At 53.2% G+C, this 10,834-nt stretch overlaps 2 protein-coding genes across 4 annotated transcripts; both read left to right on the top strand.

Moving 5' to 3' along the window:
- Positions 1-660: 660 nt before the first annotated feature.
- On the top strand, positions 661-7,395 carry DCTN3 (dynactin subunit 3). 2 transcript variants are annotated; one of them, XM_008141958.3, is made up of 7 exons: positions 661-799; positions 2,364-2,448; positions 3,143-3,229; positions 4,911-4,994; positions 6,195-6,253; positions 6,853-6,912; positions 7,089-7,395. In XM_008141958.3, the coding sequence occupies exons 1-7, from the start codon at positions 704-706 to the stop codon at positions 7,176-7,178; spliced, it is 561 nt and encodes a 186-aa protein (XP_008140180.1). In that variant the 5' UTR covers positions 661-703; the 3' UTR covers positions 7,179-7,395. The 2 variants fall into 2 exon arrangements, with proteins under 2 accessions (XP_008140180.1, XP_054583546.1); XM_054727571.1 differs by having other exon boundaries at positions 6,195-6,281; positions 7,089-7,178.
- Positions 7,396-7,958: 563 nt separating this feature from the next.
- RPP25L (ribonuclease P/MRP subunit p25 like) lies at positions 7,959-10,479 on the top strand. Of its 2 annotated transcripts, none has more exons than XM_054727129.1 (2): positions 7,959-8,146; positions 9,635-10,479. In XM_054727129.1, the coding sequence occupies exon 2, from the start codon at positions 9,668-9,670 to the stop codon at positions 10,157-10,159; it is 492 nt and encodes a 163-aa protein (XP_054583104.1). In that variant the 5' UTR covers positions 7,959-8,146; positions 9,635-9,667; the 3' UTR covers positions 10,160-10,479. The 2 variants fall into 2 exon arrangements, with proteins under 2 accessions (XP_054583104.1, XP_054583102.1); XM_054727127.1 differs by lacking the exon at positions 7,959-8,146 and adding an exon at positions 8,858-8,925.
- Positions 10,480-10,834: the final 355 nt, after the last annotated feature.

The raw sequence follows: 10,834 nt of genomic DNA, 5'->3' as shown, positions 1-10,834 counted from the left end.
ACCTGCTTCTTCTCTTCAGGAGCCATATGAAGGGTTGGATTGGGATGTTGTGAAGGAGATGTCCCTCAGGTCACATCTGGATAATAAAGCGGTAGTCCATCCCTCCCTCCCCAGTGCCTCTTCTTATTTGTATCTGGGGGTTGGAAAAGGAATTGTGTGGTTTACAGGCTGCATTGGGCCAAGGGTTCTCAGAGGGAAGACAGAACAGCAAAGGCCTATGAGGGACAGAACAGCAAAGGCCTATGAGGATAGAAGAGCTCGGTCTCATGAGTCAGACTGCCGGAGTTCAAATCCTGATTCTGCCACTAGAGTACTGAGTGGCCCCATCGTTTGAACCTTATTAGACTCTGAAAGATTATGGTATCTATTGATCTATACTAGGAATGGACCAATCCTGGAATAATGAGTGTATTTACATGTGCAACTTCGGGGAATGAGGTGGAGAAACCTCTTTGGTACCCTGAAACGAGAAGAAGAAAGGTAAAGGTTGTCTTGACAAACAGGAGTGGCCGTTGCCTAGGTAACCAGACAGCTTTTGACTCTTTTCGGCCGGCCCAGCCGGCCACTTCCGGCACTGAAGGCCTGTGTCGTGACGTCACTTCCTGAACGGAGGGGAGCCCGTGCACTCCAATTGGCTAGCCTTCTCTATTTGGACGGACGTCCCGCCCTCCAGCTGTTCCCCGGCTGAGGCGGGGCGGTAGCTATGGCGGCTGTGACCGATGTGCAGCGGCTGCAGGCCCGGGTAGAGGAGCTGGAGCGCTGGGTGTACGGACCGGGTGGGTCGCGCGGCTCGCGGAAGGTGAGCGATTTGGGTCCAGGGGTCCCTTCCTGAGGCAGAGCAAGGGCGGGCTGCTGGCCTGTGCCTCGGGATGGATGCCGTGCCAGCCCCGTCGCCCACAGTCCGGCCTTTGAAATAACAAAGGTCCGAGACCTCCCGGAGCATTTTGGACCCTTGGGGTCTGTGCCCATGCAGGGAACTGCGGGGTATTAGGCCCGTCTGAAATGGGCTCGGGATGAACTGTGACTAAGACTCTGCACCTGCCAGCTGGGGAGACCTGACACACTCGGGAAGCTGACTAAGGAGAGTTTCAGTAAGAGCTGCAGTCCACGAAGCCCTTTGTCACGAAGCCCTGTGTAATTAATAGCTAAGTGAATTGTGCAGAAGGAGGTCCATGGGATTAGAGGAGGCAGAGCAGAGGTGCTTACGGAAGGCTCCGGGGCGCGGGAGGGTGTCGGGGCGGGGCGACGGGGGGGGGGGGCGGTAAGAGATGAGGTCTGAGAGGACTGGGATGAGGAGGGGAAGGGATTGGATACTGGGTTTTTCGATATGGACTGGCACTTCTTCACACCAGTAACTGAATTTTGACAACTGTGAAGCCCAGTTGTCCTCTTACCCCCTTTTTACTATGGGAAGACCTTTTCCCGAAGGTGGAGGGTCATGGACATCCTGGATTTAAGTGCATCAGAGGTAATGATATCTGTACACCCTTGTGGAAGTAGTGGGTGCTAGCAGATTGTGCCCCATTCTGGGACTGACTTCTCAAAACATTCTCTCCCTTTGACGTCTTTGATGCTAACCCTCATGGTGTTCCTTCTACAAGAATGGCTGTGCTGCTCAGTTTTATTTGCCTCCCCATATATTTGACCCTTGAATTTTGGGTGAGATCATTCCATTGCCTCTCCCATCTATTCAGCCCTTTAATATTGGGATTCCTCATCCTCTACCCTTAAAGTCTAGGTAGGTTCAGTCAGAGAGGTGGGAACCAGAGAATATACACTGAGTGGCCAGATTATGATGATCTCTGAACACATAATAATCTGGCCACTCAGTGTATATCCTATATAATAAAAGGCTAATATGCAAATTGTCCCCTTGACCAGGAGTTTGACCAGCAGGCAGGCTGGCCAACTGCCCATGTCCCCTCCCCCTGGCCAGGCTGGCCGGACCCCACCCATGCACGAATTCATGCACCAGGCCTCTAATATATATATGTATATGTATATGTATATGTATATGTATATGTATATGTATATGTATATGTATATACACTGAGTGGCCAGATTATTATGTGTTCAGAGATCATAATAATCTGGCCACTCAGTGTATAGTATATGCCAGTGTCCCATAAACTGTAAAATAGTTCATTATCTCCCCAATCAAACTAGAGTACATGATTATCTCCCTGTTCACACTGAGGATTCCTGGAAGGTAGAGTTACATCTCCTTTAATACAAGAGAAAGTGACCAACCTAGGTTTCTGGGGCAAAGAGGTTTGGGAGTCTGAGGGAATGAGGGTTCTTTATATCTTCCAAGCCTTGAACCAGGTGGTGTATCTTGGAAATAACTTTCACTCCCCTTACAGGTGGCTGATGGCCTGGTCAAGGTGCAGGTAGCTTTGGGGAACATTGCCAGTAAGAGAGAGAGAGTGAAGATTCTGTACAAAAAGAGTAAGTTTCTGTCGGGTGCCTGCCTGCCTTCTTCTTTTCCATGCCTGTACTTCCTGAGGACCGGCCTGGTTCTCCAGCCCGTTAGGTCACTGGAGTTGCCCTTTGGGGATAGAATGTGAAGACATTTCCCTGCTGAAATGGTGAATCGGGGTATGCTTTCTATTTTGTGGTAAAACTTCAAGCCCATGACAGTGCCCCAGGTGATGGGATAAGAGCTCTGTCTGAGAGATCCCTTTGGTGAAGTATGGAGAACAGGTATGGGATTTCCACAGGCAAGGTCCTGAGGCAGGAAATTAATTAGGCACCGGAGTCCTAGCCTTGGCTCAGCCATGCCTTTTTGGTTGTGTCAGAGCTGGCAACCTGCTCCGTAATTAGAAATCCAATAAAGCTCTGGTTGTCTTGGTGGCACTGAGGGGCAAGGGGCCTTCCACCCTTGGTGAACATAGGTCAGTGGGAATACTGAGGGCCCCAGGATACTCCAGGCTCTACAGTTTGAGGTCGGCCAGCAGGTGATCAGAGGGGAGAGACAGGGAAGTAGGGGTGGGAGCCCTGGTGGAGGCCTGCTAACAGACACTGTAGGCATCAGCCCCTCACTGAAGGCTCTCCCCAAGGTGGACCATTCCCCCAATATCCTTCATAAAATAGACCCTCACTCCCCAACCCTAATCCATTTTCCATCTTGCTACTTTCCTAGTTGAAGACCTGATCAAATACCTGGATCCTGAGTACATTGACCGCATTGCCATACCTGATGCCTCTAAGATGCAGTTCATCTTAGCAGGTATGCATGTGCCTCTGGGGATGTGGATTGTGGGGGGAATTTGGGCACAGAGATGGCCTCCCTGCCAGGGCTAATGGGTAAAGCCCAGGAAACTGCTGCCTGGAGTTCTGGCCATCGTCTGGGCTGCAGCTGAGGTGGTCCCGTGGTTCTGAGTCGCTCTGGATGTGGTACACTTCTGAACCACCTGGAGGCCATGGTGCTAGCCACAGTGCGAGTGACTCCAATGTTCTACCAGTGGTTTACCTCCAGGCTTTTCCTTTAGAGTCTTTCTCACTTCTGCTCACAGAGGAGCTTCTAGGAAAGGGTAGGAGCAGAGAGCATTGCATTTGGGAGAGGAGAATAGTGGCATGAGTTTCTACATCTTTTTTTTTTCATATGAGAAAGCGCTGGGATTTCAGAGTTCTAGGCAGTGTCTGCTCATCAGATAGTCAACCACTCCATGAGGCAGAGTTTGCCAAGCACCTGTGCTTGTTCATTCATTGAAAAGATGTTTAATAATCATCTACTGCATCAAATTCAGGAAATCTTCTCTTGCACTAACTTTTTTATTTTTTTAAAAAATATATATATATATTTTTAAAAATATATTTTATTGATTTTTTACACAGAGGAAGGGAGAGGGAGAGAGAGTCAGAAACATCAATGAGAAACATCAATCAGCTGCCTCCTGCACACCCCCTACTGGGGATGTGCCCACAACTAAGGTACATGCCCTTGACCGGAATCGAACCTGGGACCCCTGAGTCCGCAGACCGACGCTCCATCCACTGAGCCAAACCAGTCAGGGCCTCTTGCACTAACTCTTGAATCCAGCCTCTCCATCCCTCCCTTTGGCTGCTGCCTCAGTGTTTCCCCACTCACACATGAACTGTTACAGTTTCCCAAGTCCTCTTCTTGACCCTAGCCTTCCCTTCTTGCATGGGGTCCAGTGTCATCTTTCCAAAACACATTTCCAACATGCCACTTGGTCTGCTGAGGAACGTCAGTGTCTCTCTCTCTCTCCTTGCCAGGATAAAGTCCTAAACCCTTAGCCTGCCACTCCCAGCCTTCTGCAGTTTGCTGCATCTCCCCTCCCATCCAGCCCTGTTTCCTGTGCTCTCCTTTGGCCAGTTCATCAAGTTAAATTCTTTCTCCTCTACTAATTGACAAGCACTCCTGCCTCCAAATGTTTGACATAACAGTCCTCCCTTCTTCGGTGCCCTTCCCACTCTTTGCAACCATTGAAATCCCCTGCACAGGGCCATGCTCCTTATTGGACTCTTCTGTTACTGCCCAGTTCTTCAGAGCCACTGAGCAGAACCGGCCTGGCAGCGGCCACGTCTCCTCTTTCAGACCTTCCCTTCCCAGGAGCCCTGAGTGTGGGGTCCTAAGTCTGAGGTACTTTGTCTCCTGTGGCCTCAGAGGGGCTCACTGAATTTGTTGAGGCAGAGGCCTTCAAGCTAAAAATTGGAGAAAGGTTGGATTTGGAGAAACTTAGAGGCTCCTTGGGCTCAAGATGGGTCAGACCAGAGGCATTCAGGGCGGTTGGGGGCAGAATGGGGGAATGTGCATCTTGAGAAGGGGGCAGTGTCTCCAAGCTCTGGACCCAGCCATCTCCCCTGCCAGGATCTCAGCCTCTTGCATTGGAGTGGCAGTGCCTAGGCTTGCCTCACTGCCACTGTCTTGTCTGTTTACACCTCAGAGGAGCAGTTTGTCCTCTCCCAGATTGCACTTCTGGAGCAGGTGGAGGCTTTGGTGCCCATGCTGGACAGCGCGCATATCAAAGGTACCCCTCCACTCTTCTGCTTGGGGCGGTGGGGGGATGGGCAGGACTTCCCTGTGCCTCAGGTCCCCTGGGCTCAGGCTAGGTCTGCTCCTTGTCTTTATCTTTTTTTTTTCCTCCCATTTTTAATCCTTATCCAAAGATTTTTTTTAAAAATTGATTTCAGTAAGGGAGAGGGAAAGAGAGAGAAACATTGATTGGTTGCCTCCCATACACACCCCGACCAGGGATTGAACCCACAATCTGGGTATATGCCCTGACCAGGAATTGAACCCATGACCTCCATGGGATGACACTCCAACCAACTGAGCCACACCACCAGGGCCCTTATCTTTATCTTTAACCTGGGGGGTACTTGCCTTCTGCATTGGGATTAAAAATTGCCAAGGCAGAGAGCTCAGTTTCAGAACCCTGAGCAATTTTGGCCTAAGGATAGCAATGTAAGCCCAGCAGCCCCAACTCTGGGGATTCCTTCTGCCTTTTATCCCACCTCTCAGCATCTGTCTTTTAGGGTGCTGCAGAGCCCAGATTTTACTGTCAGATTCTCTCTGCCAGGTATGTGAATGTGTGTGAATTCTTCCTGCCACACTGCTGAGAGCAGTCTCTATGCCTGGGTTTTGACAAGCAGACAGTGACTTTAATTGAATCCAGATATCCATCCTGTCTGTCTCTGGAGGTATTTTTCCCAGCTCCCCCTCCCCTACCCCTGATCAGCTACCTGCTGAGCATCTAACAGCCTTAAGCTTTGGGCCTAGCATGGTGGCCAAGGCTTTGGGTATTGGATTTCAGGTGGCCAGCTTAGGGACCTGCATTTATCCTCAGCCCACCTGCAGGCACCTTGTTCCCTAGGTCAGGCAAACCTGGTCCCACTGGCCGAGAGCAAAGGGACAGAGTCCATGATAGGTAAAGCTCTTTTTACCTGTCACTGCTTATGATACTGGAGTGGAGGTATGGGGAAACTCTGGGCACCCCAAGGTTTTGTCCTCTAGGGGCCTGTATCTTCCCCTCCTTTTTGGGTCCTAGAATATGACTGGCGTGAGCAGGGAGTCCTACCACCTCCTCTAGCTGCAGCGGTCGATGAAGCCTGGCGTTTGTTTAGTTTCTCCACTCAATACTCTAATCCTGCCAAAGACCTAATAGACTATTGAGCAGTCTCGGGGGAAGGCACAAGCATCATCGGGCAGTGTGCATTGTGTTTTACAGCCGTTCCTGAGCATGCCGCCTGCCTGCAGCGCTTGGCCCAGATCCACATCCAGCAGCAAGTATGGGAGGGGAGAGAACTGGCAGGTGGTGAGGCTCCTAGTCCCCACCCCAGCCGCCTGGGGAAACAGCCTCAGGCTACCCTGATATCAGCTCCAGGGGAAACTTGGGGGTCTGTCCTTTATTTTCCATCAGCCTTAGAGAGGGGAAGGGACTTGCCTGGAGCCACATCCAGGTCTCCTGCCTCCCAAAATAGGGTTACTCTGAAACACCAAAAGGTTGAGTTGGGAGGTACCCAAGAACCCCTGGGGATGGTGTATCCTTGACTGTGGGTGGAGAAGCTGTGTGTGTGTGTTTCACTATTCCCAGGCTCTGTTGTAAATTCAAAAAGGGTTCAGAAATAGGGGAGGGGGTTAGGTGATATATACTAGTGGAAATGTTTCCTTATATGTGCGGTCCATTCCTCCTTCCATCAGCTTTCAAACTGCTATTTGTGTACCCATTTTGGAGCCTCCGAGTACCCCTTTAGAAATTTGCTTCTTTTGGATCTGGGGTTAAGCATCACCTCTATGGGGGATGAGGATCCCTGATGAGGCAGAAAGGTTGATGGGAAATGAGGGCTTTGTCCATCTCCTTTCTTTTCCACACCTTAAACCCACAGGACCAGTGTGTGGAGATCACTGAGGAGTCCAAGGCTCTCCTGGAGGAATACAACAAAACTGTATCCTTTCTGCTCAGCCAGGCCCCTGAGGAGTTGTCCAAAGCCCTTCCATCTCTAGCTCTGTCTCTCCTCCCATCCCAACCAGCTCTATTCCCCTGCTCCCCACATTTTTGGCAGATGCAAAATATCTGCACTACCTCACTCAAACTCCTGTTTTCACCTTGACCTGCAACTAGACAATGCTTCTCTCCAAGCAGTTCGTGCAGTGGGATGAGCTTCTTTGCCAGCTAGAGGCCGCCAAGCAAGTGAAGCCAGCAGAGGAGTGATGGCTGCTACCCATCCCACAGTGGGCCAGGGCAGCCAGGCTCTGGGGCCCTGTGCCAACCTCCCCTTCTATTAGGGCAGAGGCAGCTCTGTATTTATTGGATTCACAGCCTACCTGTCCGCACTCAGGTGGGGCCCTGAGGTCACAGGTCAGGCTACTTTGCATACCCTCCCTCATCAGTATCCTATTCCAGTGACAATAAACTGTATAGATCACTGGAGGAGTGTGCCGGATTCTTGGTCTAGGATGGGGATGGGATGAGGATGGGGGTGATGGAGGGCAGTGTTGTCAACCTTCCTAGTGGTTGAACCAGGAGCTATACTCATCCAGGTCTAGCTTTCTGGGAGGTGTAGGGCTCTCAGGACAAATGCTCTCATTTGATTGGTGTGAGTGGAACATTCACTTACGTATCCATTTATCCCACATTTCCCAATTATCCCCCTTTATGTAAGATTCCATGCCAGGTGGGGAGGATACAGTTAGGGTCCACCTGATCTCTGCTCTGCACAGGCTAGCTGTGAGATAGTCATGGAAAAGGGCAGTCCCATCAGGTGGACACAGAAGAAAAGGATGGAGGAGGCAGCCTTAGGCGATATGCAGGGTCTTTGAGAGCCCAAGGAGCAGCAAGTGCAAAGGCAGAAAAAGCCCCTAAGTTTCTTAATTGGTAGCCTTCTTGGTGCTATTAACCGACAAGGGGAGCACAGAAGAGATTTGGACCCATTAAGGAATGAGAAGGACACATGAGAAAGAGCAGAGATTAAAATTGTCACCTCATTCCACCAAGTGTTTGCTGCCCCCTTGTGGCCTCAGGGAGTGCTGTGGCTCCAGGCTCCTATTCAAAGGCCTGCCCTGTCATCCCACCTGCGCCGTCTCAGGCCTCTCAAATTCAGCTTGTCCGAACCAAGTCTGAAACTGGGAGTCCTCCTAGACCCTTCCCTCCTCTGTCCAAAACGTCGCCAGCTTCTCACCGTGCGTACCTCCTAATATCTCCCAACTTAATCTGCATTTCTCCATTCCCACTGCCATTTCTCTGCTTCATTCACTAAATAATTTAACAAACATTCGGGTGCCTGTTATAAGCCCGGCACGGACGTGTCTCAGTGGCCACACCCCCAGGACCCAGGGGCCTGTGAAACACTAGCGATTGCGGCCAGATTTTCGCGCCCCCTCCTCCCCGCCCCTTCGCTGCAGCCAGAGTGAGCTGTGCACACGAGCTATTTTGACTGGCCTCTGAAAAAAACAAACCCGTGGCCCGCCAGTGCCCACGGAATGAGGTCAAAGCGCAGAACTCGGCGACCAAGGCTCCGCCCGCGCAGCAGCCACTCCAAACGGAGCCTCGTGCCCTGTCCAAAGTGAAGCCCGCAGCTTCGCCTTTGCTATTGCGGTGTGCTCAACTAGCAACGCCACGCCTGCCGTCGAGCAAGGGCCAAGCCCTTCCCGTCCTTCGGGCGCGGGACACCTCCGACGGCCCCTCCTCCCGCCCCAGTAGGAGTGCCCCTTCCCCAGGCGGGACACCATAGACGGAGCGTGCTTTGGGTCCCCGGCGAGCTCACTCCTACACTTCCTGGTCACCCAGTTTTCCCGCGGAGGCTCCGCGGGTCCCGCCCCTCAGGTCCCGCCCCGCCCCAGGTCCCGCCCCCAGACCAAGCCCCGCCCCACCGGCATGCGCGGTCCCGCGGCCTCGGCGCGCTCCCGGCCCGCGCGCCATCTTGGCTCTGGATCGAGCTTGAGGCGGTGCAGTTACGGCGGTGAGAGCCGGAACCTAGCGGGTTGGGGGTCACCCGGAGGTGGGGGGCGGGCAGGAGAGGCCGGCTTCGGGCCGTGCGGCCTGCAGGACGCTGGGGCGACCTGTGGCGATAGAGGCGGCCGAGGCTGGCGGGCCCGACGCCTGGAGTTTCCCAAGCAACCGTCCGCGCCCAGCCGCTCTTCCCCTCATTCCACTGGGTTAGGGGGAACGACTGGGAACCTCGGGGTGAGGGGTGCTCGACCCTCTCCTGGGGCTCTCGGTGCGACGGAGGGGTTAGTTCTGTCTTTGAGGGGTTTTTAAAAAATAATTTATTGTTGAAAGTATTACCTCTGCCCCCTGTTTCTCCCCATTGACTCCTAGCCCGCCCCGGCCCCAGGCCTTCCCCACGCTTTTGTCTGAGTTATGCATATGCACACACAAGGTCTTTGGTTGATCTCTTCCCACTCACCCTTGAGGGGCCTTTTGACCTGGGCTCTGGTCCCTGCCTCGGAGCTTGAGGGGATTTGGACCTTTCTTAAAGAGCCCAGTGTTCTGGGAATTTGGTTCAGCCTCGGGCAGAGGGAGGGTTGTGGCCCTGTCCAGGGTAATGGGGTGTGTGAGGTACAGCCCTTCCCTGTTGTCCTGTCCCTGGAGATGGGGGATGAGGAGCAGGGCTGTGTCTGGGAGAGCCAGGGCACATTGCTGAGCATTCATCTGATTCTTCCTTGCAGTGGGCAGTGAGATTCAAGGCAACAGCCAGCAGGATGGAGCACTACCGGAAAGCTGGCTCTGTGGAACTCCCAGCGCCTTCCCCGATGCCCCAGCTACCTCCTGATACCCTGGAGATGCGGGTCCGAGATGGCAGCAAAATCCGCAACTTGCTGGGGCTGGTGCTGGGTCGTTTGGAGGGCGGCAGCACAAGACATGTGGTGTTCTCAGGTTCTGGCCGGGCTGCGGGGAAGGCTGTCAGCTGTGCTGAGATTGTCAAGCGGCGGGTACCCGGCCTGCACCAACTTACCAAGCTGCGCTTCCTGCAGACTGAGGACAGCTGGGTACCAGCCTCACCGGACACAGGCCTAGATCCCCTCACAGTGCGCCGACATGTGCCTGCAGTGTGGGTGCTGCTCAGCCGGGACCCCCTGGACCCCAATGAATGTGGCTACCAGCCCCCAGGGGCACCCCCTGGCCTGGGCCCCACGCCTAGCTCCAGCTGTGGCGCCCGACCCCGAAGAAGGGCTCGAGACACGCGGTCCTGAAGACCAGCTGAGCAAGCTGTTCTCCAAGCCTGAATGTCTAGGATGGCTGTGCCTTCTCTGAGAAGCCTCTGTAACTGCTCAGCATCCCCAGCAAGACTTGAATCCACATAAGTGGGCCTCCCTGTTCTGATTCCCCTTCCCTCTGGCATATGGAAGGGGGCTGCTCCAAAGAGTGACAGGTGTGGGGTCTCAGCTGGGTTCTGGATTGCTTGAGAAGGGCTTACTCTGCCTTCCATCGACAGTGCCTCTGATCTGCCTTCAGACAGAGGTCCAGGGAGTGGGTTAGGAAATAAAGGTTCTGCCGTTTGTCTGTCTGATGAGCCTCCCTCTGCTTGGTCTGCTATGTGGAAATGGGGTTCAGGGGGTGGGGGTCCCTGCCCTTGTCCCCCAGGAGCTCACAGGCCGGACGGAGGCAGGAAGAGTAGGCTCAGGCTATTGCTGGGAGGATCCAGAGTCGTTAACAAGCCTCAAACAGGAACCTGACTCTATCTAGATCTCTGGGTGGGCCTACTGGGTGCTTTGGGCTGGTTTACGGACTCTGCCAGGGCAGGCATTTTTCTCCGTCTGTGGCATATATAATAGTGGTTATGATTATGGTCCCAGGCACTAGACTGTCTAGATTTGAATCCTGATTCTGCCTCTAGATTATTAGTAAGTTACTGCTTTGTGCCTTAG

The sequence above is a fragment of the Eptesicus fuscus genome, chromosome 15 (genome assembly GCF_027574615.1).
Source record: "Eptesicus fuscus isolate TK198812 chromosome 15, DD_ASM_mEF_20220401, whole genome shotgun sequence".
NCBI lineage: Eukaryota > Metazoa > Chordata > Mammalia > Chiroptera > Vespertilionidae > Eptesicus > Eptesicus fuscus.
Note: the sequence above shows the minus strand (reverse complement) of the source record. Positions and strands in the feature narration are given on the sequence as shown.

Excerpts from the sequence above, each read along its gene's own strand:
- DCTN3 (XM_008141958.3), top strand. The coding sequence starts at position 704 with ATGGCGGCTGTGACCGATGTGCAGCGGCTGCAGGCCCGGGTAGAGGAG. Across the intron at positions 800-2,363 it reads GGTCGCGCGGCTCGCGGAAG|GTGGCTGATGGCCTGGTCAA; the intron begins GTGAGCGATTTG and ends CTCCCCTTACAG. Across the intron at positions 4,995-6,194 it reads GGACAGCGCGCATATCAAAG|CCGTTCCTGAGCATGCCGCC; the intron begins GTACCCCTCCAC and ends TGTGTTTTACAG.
- RPP25L (XM_054727129.1), top strand. The coding sequence starts at position 9,668 with ATGGAGCACTACCGGAAAGCTGGCTCTGTGGAACTCCCAGCGCCTTCC.